The 16,799-nt window shown below is 43.5% G+C and overlaps 1 protein-coding gene across 5 annotated transcripts in view; it reads right to left on the bottom strand.

The window, feature by feature from the left end:
- Nucleotides 1-16,799, bottom strand: part of MTHFD1 (methylenetetrahydrofolate dehydrogenase, cyclohydrolase and formyltetrahydrofolate synthetase 1) — a 60,563-nt gene that overhangs the window by 6,694 nt on the left and 37,070 nt on the right. For all 5 annotated transcript variants that reach the window (XM_055538324.1, XM_055538327.1, XM_055538325.1 and 2 more), the window contains exons 13-24: nucleotides 16,630-16,676; nucleotides 15,904-16,011; nucleotides 15,697-15,771; nucleotides 12,768-12,870; nucleotides 10,597-10,673; nucleotides 9,842-9,982; nucleotides 8,291-8,359; nucleotides 7,933-8,044; nucleotides 7,700-7,839; nucleotides 5,204-5,245; nucleotides 2,577-2,677; nucleotides 1,494-1,671 (exon numbers count right to left, since the gene is read on the bottom strand). In XM_055538324.1, coding sequence (XP_055394299.1) covers nucleotides 1,494-1,671; nucleotides 2,577-2,677; nucleotides 5,204-5,245; nucleotides 7,700-7,839; nucleotides 7,933-8,044; nucleotides 8,291-8,359; nucleotides 9,842-9,982; nucleotides 10,597-10,673; nucleotides 12,768-12,870; nucleotides 15,697-15,771; nucleotides 15,904-16,011; nucleotides 16,630-16,676 — 1,193 coding nt within the window. The remainder of the gene's footprint in view (nucleotides 1-1,493; nucleotides 1,672-2,576; nucleotides 2,678-5,203; nucleotides 5,246-7,699; nucleotides 7,840-7,932; nucleotides 8,045-8,290; nucleotides 8,360-9,841; nucleotides 9,983-10,596; nucleotides 10,674-12,767; nucleotides 12,871-15,696; nucleotides 15,772-15,903; nucleotides 16,012-16,629; nucleotides 16,677-16,799) is intronic.

Below are 16,799 nucleotides of genomic sequence, written 5' to 3'. Positions count from 1 at the left end.
GGCAGTATGTGACTCCATGCCCCCTAGCAACTAAGGCTAACATTGGGCGAGTTTTGCTTTCTGAAAAGAATAATTACGAAAAGAATTACCTACGAAAACAAGTATTTCCTTTTGAACTAAACTGTGATCATTTATGAGGGGGATTTGTATAATGGACATGTATAAAGTGAAGCTATTCAATTGCGGCTTTATAAAGATTCAATAGAGATTACTTTCATATGCCTCTTATAACTGGAGCTCTATAAATGCCAAGGCACATTCAGAACTTCTGAAGCAAAAGTACTTTCGTTGAGGAGTGATTTAAGACCAACAGATGCTGAATACGACAAAATGCGACAGCTTCCCGTCTGTCAGATACAAGTTCCAAGTAGAAACAGGTTATGAAGTCCTCATTATCCCACTTCTTCCAGGCCTCCTTCTCACCTCCAAGGATTGGGGTTCCTCACTCAGGCACTGTGGATGCGGGCTTAGAGAAGGTGTCTATAAATGCTCTGTATTTGTGTGCAAATTTCTGTGTATGGCACTTCCCCCAAAGACGGATGGTTGAACAGGTTTTCAAACCAGTCTATAAAACTAAAGCTCAACAGGAAAATGTCCATGTCAATAGAACGTTAATTAACTGTAATTAAGATATAAGCAGATTAGGTCTGCGAGGGACAAAGAAAACAAGAGACTGTTAAAATTCATGAGTAATAGGGTTTGCTTCCTTCTACCTTTTTATGGCTATTTTTGAAAGTCTATGGCCTAGATAACACAAGCAGAACCAGCTGCAGTGTCCATGCCATGCTCCTAATGAAGCTGGCAGTTGTTGCTGTGGGCAGACTGCTTAATGTCCAATCGCCTTCTGAAGTATATGGACAGAGAACTGACAGCAAAGTACAACCCTATAATAAGAACAACCACTTTGTGAACTACCTTTATTGTACCCCAGAATAAGCAGTGCTTCTGCCTACGCCAGACGTATCATAATTTACTCAGCGACAGAAAGGACGCTGAAGCCTGCCAAGGTGCTCTGGTTTCGCGCCTGAGTGCTTCTCTGAACCCCAGGCACCCCGTACCAGGAAAGGTGTGCAGAACCACACTGCTTTCCCCTATGCTGGGAAGCAGTCAGACGACACTTCTCAGCTTGATGTAGCCCAATGCCAGTTTGCAGTAACATGGCTGGTGCCCTGCTTTAAAGGCTGTGGTTCTCTATGTAAGCCTTTCTCCTGCCAGAAAAGAGGCTGTACTGTGAGCCTTTTCCAAAGTTAGGACGTGAGCCAACCTCCTGGGGTATTCTTGTCTGGATGCCCTCCTCGGTCAGAAAGCAGCAATGCACGTTGTTAAGAAAGCTGCCTGGAGTTGGGCGTCCAGGCTGTGGTCATGTAACTCACCTCCATGAGACGCAAATCCACAGGTTGAAACTGCTAAACATGGCTCTAAACAGAAGCCTAAACAGAAACTTCGTTGTGCTTTTTTTGGCTTATTGTTTTTGCATACAGCAGTTAACCCACCTTGAGGTCATAGAGAAGCTGGAAGCTGCTGGGGGCCGCAGCTGCCCTCTGGACGGCCTCAGCCAGCGCCAGGGCGCCCCTGCCCCCTTCTGCCCAGTGACTGCACTTCACGGCGTCAAAAGCACCATGTTCTTTGGCGAGGCGGCTGACGAGGTCCAGCTCGGCCTCCGTATCTGTCCTATAAAGGCAGAACTTCATGTTAAAGCACTGAGGATGGGGGAGAGGACAGAATTTGTCACGTTTTTGCCATAAAAATCCATGTGCATTACCCACTGATAAAGAGACATGAACAGTAACACTGCTTGGGTTTGAACCCTGACGCCACAATTTACCAGCTGGATGACTTGCAATGTCTTGGTGTCCATGTGGGTAGAATGGGCATAATCACTGCATTTCATGGGATGTCATGAGGCTTAGATGGCAAACACACGCAAGGTACTTAGAACATTCCAGGCACATCATAAGGAATCAATAAATACTAGCTTCTCAAAATTTTTGTTTCCTATTTTGCTGTGGCTAGACCATCAGAACAAGATCAAAACCAGCATGAGAATAACTAAACAACCCATGCAAGTTCTCTTACAGGAACATTTCCAGGTCACTATGCTTAACAAACTGTCAAGACACTCTCCCACCAGACCTGGAGAAATAATGGAACTGTAGGCCCATGACCTTATCTTAGCACAAAAGGCCTTTAGAGACCAGAAAGAACATTTAAGTTCTGGCCTGTGTGTTACCCACTTCACCTGGTGAGGATGGGCACCCACAGGAGCCAAATCTGACTCCGCATGCTCAGCAGGGAGGGTGACAAGTCGCCTGGGACATATGCAGTTCCTGTCATATGGCAGGCTCTCATCAACAGCTCCCAAAGCAGACGCTTGATAACTGACAGCAGCAACTGAAGAAAAGAACAAAGCCAAGAGCTGGGCTGCACATCCGCTCCAGGAGACGTCTGCTGGCCATTTCCCACAGTCTACGTCAATTCTTTGTTTTATTAATTAATTTTTTAATTGAAGGATAATTGCTTTACAGAATTTTGTTGTGTTCTGTCAAATCCTGCCTCAACTCACACCCCATACTTACTTGAAGGCGTTCACGGCCACTACCACTGGCACGCCAAACATCCTGGCATTTTCAATCTGCTTCTTCAAGTTACTGAAGCCTTTTCCAACCAGCTCCAGGTCCTGCAGAAACAACAGAGGAAGGTCTGGAAGGTTAGAGACCAGAAGTTAAAACAGCTGCAGGTTCTTCTTAAAAGAGAAACTGTCTCCTTGAGCCAGCAGCCACTTGCTGTCAGGACAAGCCGACAGAGCGCAGGGGCGGTGATGCGTTCCCCAGGCCGCTCCAAGTGACCTGCAACCCTGGCGCAAGCTGTGCTCGTGGCCTGGCTGCCCTGAAAGCTGAGATCTGCCTGCGCATCTGCCTCACCACGCCATATCTCGAGCTTATTTGCTGTTTGAAGGGACTCAGATGCCCTTAAATTATATTTACAACCCGTTTTATAATAGACTGTATGTACTTCTATGGCACAATGGTACAAACTGACTGTTCAGGATGGCACAGACGCTGCCATCAGAAGGCAGGGCCTAGCATACGGTGCACAAAAAAGTCAAAGTGTCAGTCACTCAGTTGTGTCCAACTTTTTGCAACCCCATGGACTACAGCGCCCCCCAGGCTCCTCTGTCTAAGGGATTTCTTAGGCAAGAATACTGGAGTGGGTTGCCGTTTTCTCCTCCAGGGGATCTTCCCAACCCAGGGATCGAACCTGGGTCTCCCATACTGCAGGCAGATTCTGTACCGTCTGAGCCGCCAGGGAAGCCCTGTGCATGGCATTTGTCAGAAAATGTGGAGTCATCAGGAATGCTTCAAAAGGTTTAAATGAACTCAACCATAATAAACCTTGTATCAGAAATAAGATAAATATCATCTTTAAGAACCAAATACTATGAAATTGAAAGGAAAGTAATTAAGGAAACATTTTAAAATATGCTTCCTGGAGTACTGCCTGCAGCATGAGAAGACTGCAAACAACACACACCTCCTCCAACAGGGGACTGAGTCAGTGAATTATGATATACACACTCAATAAATATGTATCATGTACATGTCATGAAAAGTGAGATAATCTGTATTAGCACAGAACCTCTCAAAGATGTACTAAAACTGTGAAACTATGAATAGCTTAATTAATGCTATTTTGGACAAATACAAAAATACATGTGCATATGCAGGAAATTTTAAATGTTGAGAGATATATACACTAAACAGGGGACTCATATCATATATATTATAATCTTAAATTTTTTTTTACAAAGTGTATGTTATTATATAAGCTTAAAATACATTAAGTATTTTAACAATGAAAGTATCATGGTCTCATATACAAATATGTACCCAAGACCATGGGTAAAACCCAGCAGTAATAGTGCTTGGTTTATGGACTCCATAAAACCATGGGAGAAAGGGTAAGATACAAGCACAAAACAACTATCATTATAAACATGATTTATGGTTTTTTTCCCTTTAATCACTGAAAACTGAGATTAGAATTTAGTTGACATTCTAAAGAGCACAGCTAATTCTTTACCTCTAGTCACATGAAAACCAATTAATATGTAAGACTGATTGAGAACAGTTTTAAATAAGGCGTATTTCTTAAATGAAGACACCAGCTGGGCCAGTGAGGGGCAGTCACTCTAATTAGACACAGGAAAGGCTGCGGGGTGGCAGGAGGGCCAGAACTGTGAATTCCCCTCCTACGCGTGAATCACACAAATGACCATAAAAGGCAAATCATAACTCAGAAGACAGGCAGGCTGAAGGCACCAGCGATGCTTTGCTAGCTGCTTTTGAATTACTTCATTTGGGGGCTGAAAAGTGACCCTGCACTGTCTGACAATTTAAAAGCCTCCAAAAAAGGCAGAGAACTTGAATCAACGGTGATAGCCGCTGACCTTACCATCTCACATGGTGCCCGCACCTCTCTCAAGACCACCCCAAACTGGCGCCAGAGATGCTTCTCGATGGTAAATGATACGAACATGAGAAGCTCTACACTAACAATTCTTTGAGCTCCTGCTTACTGCTATAAACCATATCAGTTTATGAAAACCTTGCTTAGAAAAATAACCAGGGTGCTGATCCTATCTTGGCCCTTGACTATGAATTTAAATCTGCAGAGAAAAAAGCATTTGAGAAAATACCCCTACTTGCCTCTGATTTGAATGGCATTTGCGAATCAACCAGTCAATGCAGGGAAGACAAGGAAACTTCCACTAGATTAGTGCATGGTTCCTTATTTCTTTGTAGTGGGGGGTATCCTACGAATTATAGCTTCCCTCTTTAGCAGCAACCCTGGCCTCTACACTCTGAATGCCAGTAGCACTCCCCACCTCCAGTTGTAACAATCAAAAATAAATGTCTCTAGACATTCCCAAATATCCTAGGATGGGCGAACTGCTTCTGGTTGAGAATCAACCACTGGTCTAGGGGAGTGGTTTTACCAGTATCCTATGTAGGCAACTGTTTTATGAGGCATTTCTTCCCTGTTTCATTTAGTCCAGTTGTTCAGCACACTATGGGCCCCTTGCTCCCAGGAACAGCCCTGGGTCATATGACAGCCCACTCATTTCCAGATATGCCAGGCTGAGAAATGCTGATTCGGAATGTGGTGCATCCTAGGGCAAGCAATGAGAAGTGACTGAAGTTACCTCCTCTATGTAGGCCTTGGGAAGCGGAAGTCCAGCAGTAACCTGGAAGATAAAGCAGCAAAGTCAGAGGCATTTTTACTTACAGTAAAATTTTAGCTTCTAACAGTGCTTTGCCATCTGTTCAAAGCCAGAAACTGCATCCTTGGGGCAGGGGGCTGGGGGGTGGGGTGGAGGATATACAGCAGTAGAAAGCTGTTTCCTGCTTTAAGGATTTAGAGCAAATGACCAAAACTACGGCACAGAACAAAAGTCACTGCTGTGAGCAGGGTGGGAGACCTTCATGAACTGAATTAAAGAGAGAAGGGACGAATCTATGAAGGCGGGTGGGGGAAGCGATGTGTTCCCCTGTGAAGCACACAGCAGTGGGGGTGGAAGTAGAGCTGAGTACAGGGAAAAAGGCAGCTGTCAGCCCTGCAAGAGCCACCCTGAGACGTCCGCTGTGGAGTCTGAGATGCGCCCGGCAATGTATTCATGAGCTGGTCCACCAAGCCAGCCCACACCTTGTGGAGCTGAACTGGGTGCGTGGGGGCTGAACTGGGGCACGTGAGCAGTACAAACAAGAGGGAAACAACACACAAAGATTTTCTTCCTCTACGGTTACAGAGGTACCTGGTGGGACCTACTGTATGCACAGGGAAGTGCGTGAGGGTGCAGGCGCCGGTCCCAGGGATCCGGCTGGGCAACGGACTAAGAAAATTCCGAGTGCTCTGCTCCCTTTCCTCAGACGCCACGGTGCTCCACCTCCAAATGGGGCCTCAGAGAAGTGGGGCAGGAAGCTGGGACCTGATCCCACTCTCTGGGCCTCACATGGCTCCAGGAGGTACAGGAGCAGCGGGCCAGTCTCCCAACAGAGCTGTGTGCAAAGCTTTCCTCTCAGTGCGGCCAGGTGACACGCCCACATGATTCCTCAGACCATGAGATCAGGAGGAAGGGAGGCGCAATGGCGTGAGGATGAGTGAGAGGATGGAAGAGGAAAAACGCTGGTTATGATAAGGAAGAGAAAGGGAGTCCATCCTGCAGCCCAGCAGAAAGGGATGTCCTGGGTTAGGAGGGCCACAGGATGAGAAGGACCAGAGAGGTGTGCTGGGCTGTGGCGGCGGTGGTTCTCCCCTGAGTGGGGACCTAAACCTTTCCTGGGGTCCAAGAGGTCAGGACTACTTCCATAACCCTAAGATATTATGGCTCTTTTCACTCTCATTCCCTCAGGAAGTCTACAATGGATTTGCCCACAGATTATGTGACATCACAACAGATCAAATGCTGAAGATGAGAATCCAGCAGTCTTTGATTAAGCCAGACACTGAAGAGATCTGAAAAACATACAATGCCCAAATGTTGTTTTGGAAAATAGAGTCACTTAAAAAAACTGTTTATGTAAGCATTTAATTATGTTAATATTTATGCTAAAATTTAATTCCTACTTTGGTAAATATCAATATACACAACTCACCTAAACAAAAGTTCTTTTAGGCCTTTAATAATTTTAAGTGTGTCAGGAAGGTCTGAGGCCAACATTCTTGAGAACTGCTTTATCAGGAAAAGCCCTGATCACTACACTAAGAAACAGTGATTTTCTTCTGCAGATGAGGGAGGTCTTACTGCTCAAGCTACAAGACCAGCTCCCAGAGGATAGGAATTTAATACTTCATCAACTCATTCCTGAAAAAGAGAGCCGTATCTTCACATGTACACGCTGAAGGAAAGGTTACAATAGTGAGAGTGTTAGTCATTCAGTCATGTCCGACTCTTTGCCGCCCCAGACTGTAGCCCACCAGGCTCCTCTGTCCATGGGATTCTCCAGGCAAGAATACTGGAATGGGCTGCCATTCCCTTCTCCAGGGATCTTCCCGATCCAGGGATCAAACTGGATCTCCTGTATTACAGGTGGATTCTTTACCGTCTGAGCCACCTGGGAAACCCAACAATAGAGCAAAAAGTACAATTTCTAAGCAGTGTGAATAGAGGAAAGCACAGTTTCAGGATACAGCTGAAGGAAAACCGTGCTCACCTGTTTTCCCCATCACTGGAGGCAGTCCCAGCATACCTGCCCCTCTTCTCCTCCTCTCCCCAGCCCAGGCTGTTATCAGTCCTGCCCGGCACGCTGACCTCTATCTCAAGCTAAATGGTTTGGCTGGCTGGCTGCCAGCAGCACCATTAGAGGGAATGGGACTCAGATGTAAAAAGAACAGTCCGAACAGAAAGGAGTTTTTCGGTAAATATAGCCAAGCACATGTCCTTGGAGGGGTTTGGATATCATCAGGTGTTTTCCTCAGAAAGGTAGGCCACGAGGCCAAACTTGGCCCTCTCCAAGAGCTGGGACTACCTGTGAGTGATGAGACGGCCAACACAAGAGCCATGTAGATGTGCCCTGCTTTGGTACCCTAATAATCTTAGGGATAAGAGCAGCTTAATGAAGAAATAGGCAGGAGTCATCAGCTTCCTTTTAGCCTTCAGAACATGTCTGAGAATCAGACCCTTCCAATCCCTGATTCTCACCGTGGGGCCACCTCCGTGCATTTTCAGAGCCCTGACAGTGGCGACAAGCACCACCACGTGCGGGCGGAGACCCGAGTACCGGCATTTGATGTTAAAGAACTTTTCCATTCCAATGTCTGCTCCGAATCCTGCTTCAGTCACTGTAAGGACAAAAGCAACTGTAAAAATGCTACCCCAACTCCCTTGATGCTGAAAGAAAAATGGTCTATCACTGATTTTGCAAAAGTACTTGCCTACAAACCCTTCGGGACCGACAAGCTTGAGTGCAATCCTATCTGCAATGATGGAGGAATTCCCATGTGCGATGTTGGCAAACGGCCCAGCGTGAACAAACACTGGAGAGCCCTGCAGAAAGCAAGACACCGTGAGCAAAGCTGCCAATCCTGCTTCAGAAGGGACCATTCGGTCAAGGGGAACCAAAATTAGTTGGCATCCAAAAGAAAAAGGGCAAGTATGAAGCCACCTCTTTTATATTTCAGTGAAGTCCCAGTCATAACTGTGAGAAGAATGGGAATAGAGAGATGATCAGGAAAAGAAGTGTCTCCCTAAGGACACTGTCCAGTCCAGGACAGCGGGAGTCACTCTGCTCACCTCTAATGTCTGCATGAGATTGGGCTTGATGGCGTCCTTCATAAGGACCGTCAATGCTCCACTCACTCCCTACAAAACAAAAGCACAAATGGTTAGTTCCCACCAGGAAAAAACCCTCCCTTTTGAAGCCAAAATTCAACATTCTTAGGTTTTCCATTTTTGGCCATCTTGGACTAATGAATATTTTTACCTAAACTAGACCAGTCATTCATGTACTTATAAGCTACCAATTACCTTAAAGGAGAATAGAGAATGAAAATGGCATTCACATGTAAGTTCTGGAAAAACATGTAACCCTGGAAACAAGCATCTCAATGAAGCTCTGGTTACTGATCCATGCGGGGAATCCATTTTAGACAGCATGAAAACGCTAGTTCCTAGAATACTGAAGTATAGGTAACTCTGTGGTGTCTGGACTGAAATGGCTGTAAACCAAATTTAACATGCGTGTCTTGGGGCCTCTCCAAATTTAACATGGGGCTTCTCCTGTGGCTCAGTGGTAAAAAAAAAAAAAAATCTACCTGCAATGCTGGAGCTGCAGGAGACACAGGTTTGATCCCTGGGTTGGGAAGGTAGCCTGGAGAAGGGCATGGTAACCCATTCCAGTATTCTTGCCTGGAGAATCCCATGGACAGAGGAGTCTGATGGGCTACAGCCCATAGGGTTGCAAAGAGTTGGACACGACTGAAGGGATGTAACATGCATGCATGTCCTGTACCTTAAACTGAAATTTACCCAGGAGTTCAACATCAACTCATATATCAGGACCCTCTTTTAAGCCATCCAACCATGGATGAACAAACTGGTATCAATGTACGATAAAGCTATAGATTTCAGTTTCCATGAGTTTCCAGGTTTCTGGTTTGGTGTAAAAATTTAAAGCAATTTTTGTTTTTACATACAGAAACTGTGAAAATAAAAAATTAGTATTTCCCCCCTTTTCTGAATTCATCTGACATACCACTAATTGTAGACCAACCATTTTGGTGTGTGTCAACACAAATAGGCTTTTTAAAAATTAATCTAGAGATTATCTCATTTCAAACTTCATATTACCATGTAGACAGTTCAGAAATAATCCTGACATGGACAACAGCCAAGTAGGATCATTAGAAGACCTGGTTGAGCTATTTCCAATATGGTCATCAGTGTGGATATGGGGCCAATGAGCCTCATGATGAGAGGTCTCTGTGCAAGGAGGCCTGTTGCGGGGAGGGGCCGGGATGGGATGCTAAGCTCAGCTCTAAGGGACTTAGACTTGAGACTCCTGATGCTCTCTGAAACTGAAGTCAGACACCCTCTCTTGGAAATATTCACAGGTTGAATATAAATGCTCAAACCATCTGAAATCTGTGGTCTGTTACTGGAGCATACTGCCTGTCACTCTCTGTGGAAGTGTTTTTTATAAATTCCATATTTATTTACCAAGTAAAAAGATCATATGACTTCATTAGTTAATTGCAGTATCTTGACTACACCATAGTTTGTGTTATCGGTAGCTGCTGAGAGAGGCTGGGAATACAGACACAGAGGAATCACCCTGGGACCCACCAGATCCTCAGTACTGATGGGCTCCCCTTTCTTGCTGGACGCCACCACCATTTTGCCCAGTCTCGCTCTCATATCTTCTAGAGAACTGGTGAGAGCCAGGACAGCCATGATTTCACTGGCCACGGAGATATCAAACTGGGCCTGTTGGCAGGGAAAAGACACAATAAGGAAAACTGTGTTAAACCTAGAAGTGTGGATTCTCTTCACATCCTAGGCTTAAACAAATAACTTAAAAGGACAGAATAAAAGAACAGTACACGAAGAACTTAATGAAAATAAATAATCCCCTAAGAGCAAACAAGTTTGTAATTAAATATTCCAAGACTTTGAATAGACAGTTTTTAGAAATAAAAGTCCTAGAAGGACCAACAATCCCTCTGGAGGCAGCTTGTGCTTATGTGATTATGGTTTCCCTAATATATAGGGACTGACACAGAAGCTCTCACACTAAAGAAACATACTGCAAGATGGCCACAAAAAAGAAGCAATTTTAATCAATTTGTGTGCAAGGATATTCACTGGGGGCTCTCCACCTCTAGGAGAAAATGTTGGGGGAAAATACATAGGTGACACATGGGGTTTACTGCAAAAGCTGTCAAGAGCGCTCAATGCCACACACCTACTCGCTCCCACTTTAAAAGGAAGAAGGCAGAACAACACCCGGCAGAATCAATCAATCGGGAAAGGACGGAGGAGGAGAGAAGCAGCAAGGATCCAGTCCCCATGAACTAATCTACTTAGAAAGGAACAGTTACCGTCCGTGAGTGCCCCTTCTCCGTTGGAGCCTGTCCGATTGTGATCTTCCTCAGGAATCTATCGTTGGTATCCAGCACTACAGGAGAAAGGGAAGACGCAGAAGAAAGATACGGTAGACACAGCAGAAAGGAAAAAGGACCACAGAGTTAAAGGAACTTGCAGATTTGTAAAGCAACAAGTCTAACTTAATGACTATTTGATTTCAAATTTTATGGTAAAGCTAGAATATGGGTTCAAGTTTAGAAATGATGCTCACGTACTGCTAATGTGCAGGGATCAAGGACAGGATTGTAGAGTGGCTTTGTTTACGCTTTCTAGAGAATTCAAACAATTATTAATAACTAGAAATCTGGACTCTGTTTCAAAGCATATTCCAAATTCCACAGAAAACAGAGCAGGTCACACTGTTTCAAAAGGCCAAGGTTTGTGCTGGTCCATAGGATGACTCACTGATTTTACACAACCCTGAGAACCACAGGGGCCATAAACACAGGGCAAGGGCAAGGCCTTGTGAAGCAGGCTGGGTGACAGACCAGCTCTTTCCTTAGTATGTGCAGATGGAATAGTTTCCATTCTGATGACACAACATCGATCCAATTGCATACCCTTGGAAAACATGGCTTAGCTCAACCTACTAACTACTCTTAATCCCACCGCCTACGTCTAACTACAGTGAACATTTTAATATATTCCCAGTTTTTGTGGACTTCGCTGGTGGCTCAGACAGTAAAGCATCTGTCTACAATGCAGGAGACCCGGGTTCGAGCCCTGGGTTGGGAAGATCCCCTGGAGAAGGAAATGGCAATCCACTCCAGTACTATTGCCTGGAAGATCCCATGGACAGAGGAACCCGGTAGGCTACCGTCTATGGGGTCGCAAAGAGTCGGACATGACTGAGCGACTTCACTTTTCACTTTCACTTTGTTTTTTGTATGACATGCCAAAAATAGCAACAAAACACAGAATGAACAACAGTGGCAAACCAGTTCATACTTTTAGGGTGGATCAAAGAGAAGAGGCATTTTTAAGGTACTTGATAACATGCTAAATTTTTTCCCATAATACCATATTTAAACACTAAAAGCAGTGTCTTGTACAGCACTTGGAGACACACACACAACCCCATGTTGACAGTGAAGGATGTAATGAGTTGTTGGAGTTTATCCTTTTTTTTTTATAAATAGTGTCAAGTTCCTTGTATCTAATTTCTGTGTATAAAACAGCCAATGGGTATGATCTATTTTTTCCCTTGTCTACTTCTACCTTCTCAGAAAGCATGAAATTACATATAAAGCAACGGAAAAGTGAAGGAGATACCAAATTTTCAAACCGGATCTTTATTCCTCACAAAGTATTATACCATAGGGTTAAAGCTACTGAAACAAAGGAAGAGAAATATCAGTGTAATTTTAGATGTTAAGAGAGTTACCTTAAAAATGCCATTAGCTAGCACAGTTATTGGGCCAATGACAATCACAAAAACAGTCAATAAATTACTTGTTAGCTGCATTCTGTGCACCTGGATAAAAATTCCTTCTCAGCAATGATAGAGTTTGCATGGATGCACTGTTGGTACAAAATAAAAAACTAAGCCATGCTGGCTGATATAAAGAAAGGCAACATATGGCAGGGAAACCAGGCAACTCACTCTTCAACTTGCTAAATGTTTAGACCTACAAGGCTACCTATTTTGTTAAAAGAGAGTTTAACAAAATGAGGTAAAAATGAGTAGGCAAGCTCCAGAGCTACAAGAAAAATCAAGTCACTTATGCCAGACAAGAATTCTAAGAATAAAGGGCAACATGATTCAAGAAGTGATTAAATATTACTTCTGTACTTCATGACACCGAAACTTGCTGTATAAAATGAAACTTGCAAAAATGTTACTTCTGGTTTGTGCATGAACTTCCTTAAAACCATCCTCACCAATGAACACTGCAAAGCCAGCAAAATGTCCAACTGACCAAACAAAAGCAGGTTTGATTACAGCTAATAAGGAGAGAGACTGGTAGAGGTGGCCAGGAAAAGGAGTAAGTTGCCATCTTGGTCAGCCATTAACCATGAACACAAGAATACCCAAGCTCTGGACCTCCTGTTTTACCACCTTTTAGGGAGGGCATGGGGTGTGCGGCATAACTGAACCAATGGGGCGTACGCTCTGCTCTGGTACCTCTTTGCCAAGTTATAGTTTCTGGATCAATGTCCAATCTTGCAAATCTGTTTATCTCTTCATCTGTCAGTGTGGCAGGGTCAGTCTTTTCAATGCCTAGTCTCTGAAGAGATAAAAAAATTAAAACAAAAATAAGACAAAACAAACAAAGCAAATAAAATTTTAAAAAAGATTTTTATCCTTAGCTCCAGATAGGGTCCCCTCTAGGAAATATGAAAGTGAAAATGAAAGTGAAAGTGAAGTCGTGTCTGACTCTTTGCAACCCCATGGGCAGTAGCCTGCACCAGGCTCCTCCGTCCATGGGATTTTCTAGGCAAGAGTACTGGAGTGGGTTGCCATTTCCTTCTCCAGGGAATCTTCCCAACCCAGGGATTGAACCCAGGTCTCCCTCATTGTAGACAGACGCTTTACCATATGAACCACCAGGGAAGTCTTAAATATAAACCATATATTTTAGGTTATAAGTCTAGGAAATATAAACCATGTTAAATTCAGAAGGGCAAATTATGATCCCTTTAGCTAAATCTTTATTAATACCACTCACACATGTACCAAGGCATGAGTAACACATTTGTCCCTATTACTGAACACCAGAGGCATTTCCCTAACCAAAGCCTTATGTAAGCACAGTGACCAAAACATGTCATACTAATTCACCATATGCAAACATATTGAAAGGAAAAGAAGTGCAAAGCTTTTTCAATCAAACAACTGAGAAGCCCAAGTCAAATGCAAAATCAGAAATGGCCAAAACAAGTAGCAATCAATAAAAATCAATGGAAATCACTTTTAATGTTTTTTTAAAAAAATAATATGCTAATATTTTGAAATATATAAAGGGATAGTCTTTTCAATGCAGAGGAAAAGAAAAAACATCGCTCTAGCACAGTACATGCTTTTGAAGTAGCCCTATTGTTTATTCCTTCTTACTGTTTCAAAAGGCATAAGAAAGCTTTGTCTCTTCCTCCTCATGGAACTTGGAAATTTGTCTATTTACAATGTGTACCGTGGTCACATCCTGAAATGGAAAATTCCTTTAAAACATACCCTCCTTTTCTCATAACTCTTAGTAGAGCTGAGTGGCCTCAGCAAGCCCTACTCTTCCCGTAGTTTCCTTCCTATGCCAATAGGACTTTGTTTTCAAACCTCAGGTGTGTTTTCAGAGTTGGTGCTCATGGGCTTGTCAAACAGCCTCACAAGCCTGGAACGTGATATTGTTTACAGAGGTCAGCAAAACCCTCAGTCGCTAAGTTGCGAATCTGCGGTTGATAATCCACTATTTACTTCTTTGGTTGCACTGGGTCTTGGCTGCGGCATGCGGGACCTTTGATCTTCACTGTGGCATCTTTAGCTGCAGTATGCAAACTCTTGGTTGCAGCACGTGGGATCTAGTTCCCTGAGCAGGCATCGAACCCAGACCCCCTGCCTTGGAAGTATGGAGTCTTAGCCACTGGACCACCAGGGAAGTCCTGACAACCCACTCTTGACTAAGCCAGGGGGTTAGACTGAGAAAACAAAGTTCAGGAGAGAAAGTTTGGGAACCAGGAAACAGGGGACCAATGTTCTCGTTCTAACCTGTCGAGGGGTTCTGCGGCCACGGACAAATCCCTCGTTTTCAAACCCTAGAGCATTTTAAAGGATCATTTAAACACTGAGTCCAGCCCCTCCCCACACACTGACAGAAAGTTCTACCAACAAAGGTTAAGATCAGTTGCCTGCTCTTTCCACCATACTTGCAGAACACAATTCTCTGACATAACAAGGTAGGAGCTGACTTATTTTCTGCATAGTATTTTTGGGGAGGTGTGAAAACAAGAGAAGCTAAGCAATATCAAATTGTGTAAAAGTCAGTTTTTCTCATGTCTAGAGAAAAACGCATATGCATACACGTGACAGCACGGTAAAGTAAGTAGGGCAAAATGCAAACAATGACTGCATCTGGGTACAGGGGACCTTGTGTACTATTCTTACAGCATCAAAATACAAGTTGCAAAAAATTAAAAATAAGGTGAGTATAACTAATATTGGTAACAAGGCAGCACATACCATTTACTGAATGCTTACATGTGCCAGGCAGTCTAAGATTTATAGATGTACAATATTTCTTTCATATGTAAAAGTAACACAGGAATATACTTTTGAGTTTTATTTTTAAAATTCCCCTGTGCTACCCCTTTATAGTCACACTGTCCCTGACCCGTAACTGCTGGCACCCACTGACCCATTCTCCATCACTATAGCTCTGTCTTTTGAGATTGTCATATAAATAAATGCAAGCATACGGTATGCAACCGTTTGAGACATTTTCTTCCACAAAACATAATGCCCTTGAGATTCATTCAAGTTGTTGTATCAGTTCATTCATTCATTCATGGTACGGATGTACCAGTTTGTTTATCCATTCATTCACTGAAGGCCATTTGGATTGTCTCTAGATTTTGCAGATTATTAACAGAGCTGCTAAAAAAATTCATGTTTTTATATGAATACACATAAAAGTTTGCATTTCTCTTGGGTAAATACCTAGAGGTAGAATTTCTGGGTCATACAGTACAGTGTATGTTTAATAACTATATATTTGCATTAGAGATTCAAATAAAATACAGTAGCAATAATCTTGCTAAGCTCCCAATGCTGGGATGAGCAAGTATTGAAACTCCCGAAGCTGCCATGCTGGCATCCTGACTCCTACACCCATGCTGTAAAGGAAGTGTCATTCTTTTTCTTAGCTGAGGGCAGGTTGTCAGATTTCTGCTTTTTTCACTAAAAACTCACAGACAAATGAGAAACAACCTCTGCCACCAATCTCCGCTGTGTATATCATGACCTTATGATTACTAAATGAACCTGTCCAAAATAGGCTACTCTAAGGAGATTATCAATCACCTAATTCCACATAATAACAAAAAAGAACAAGGAAAAGGCTTACCCGCAACCTCCGGATTTGGATATCGCAGAACTTTCTCACTCCATTTACTGATGGCACCAAACGATTAAAAAGAGCCTTAAAGAAAAGGAGCACAAGAGTTTTTAAGTGAAAAGAACCCCACTGCCTTGCTACCTGCATTATCAGCACCCACTGGACCAACATTAATTCACACCTTCTCAAAGTGTCTGTGGGGTCTGAGCAGCCTACCTTGTCTGTCTGGGTCTCTTCATGGAACATACGGGCATCGATGGCTGCGGCCACAAGGTTATTAGCTGCAGTGATGGCATGGATGTCACCAGTGAGGTGGAGATTAAACTACAATAGGGTGGAAGCCACATCAGTCTTAAAACTTCTTTGTATCTTTCCAACAGTCAATCTATCATGACCAAACCTATCCCTATGGTAAAGCCAATGGAAAACGGACGGCAGCACAGCTAGTGGACAAACACCCAATAGCCCTTGAGAACAAATGCCTATCTGTCCTCAGAAGGGACTGGGACCTTCCCTAAGAGATCTGGCTAGTAGCCACAAATGCCACACCACTGGGATCAATAGTGACACTGGATTAGAAAGGACACACTCATGAGCTTTCAATAGTGAGCAAGGAGTACACTGGAGCTCCATTCCTGTATGCTGCTCCCACTTCTGTGGTTATTACTTTGAATTCACTGCATGTTGGTTTTCCCCTCTCTTGTGCCACATCTGATTGCTTGCTTAACGTTACTTCCACTGAAAGCCAGGCTTTGAAGTCCTTGTCATATCAAAAAAGTAAGCTGTTTAGAAGTTTACAAATTAAGATGTTTTTCTTCTAAGTATTGCTTCTGCCGAGCAAACGAGTTGTTTGTCTACTAAGATCTCTGCGATAGACTTCAATTCCAGGAAGGAAAAACTATAATAAAAGATCTGATTCAGCCAAATTCTGGACTGCGTTACCTCTTCCATAGGAATGACCTGAGAGTAGCCACCGCCTGCAGCGCCACCTAGAGGACAGGTCAAGGGTGAGGACTCATGTTAAGCACACTTCATAACTTGAAAATCAAATGAAAGCAAATCGGTTTTTGTAACTGCCTCGCGTATTATTTACTTTTTACAAATATTTGGAC

This window comes from Bubalus kerabau, chromosome 10 (genome assembly GCF_029407905.1).
Source record: "Bubalus kerabau isolate K-KA32 ecotype Philippines breed swamp buffalo chromosome 10, PCC_UOA_SB_1v2, whole genome shotgun sequence".
Taxonomy (NCBI): domain Eukaryota; kingdom Metazoa; phylum Chordata; class Mammalia; order Artiodactyla; family Bovidae; genus Bubalus; species Bubalus kerabau.
This window is presented reverse-complemented; position numbering and strand designations above follow the sequence as displayed.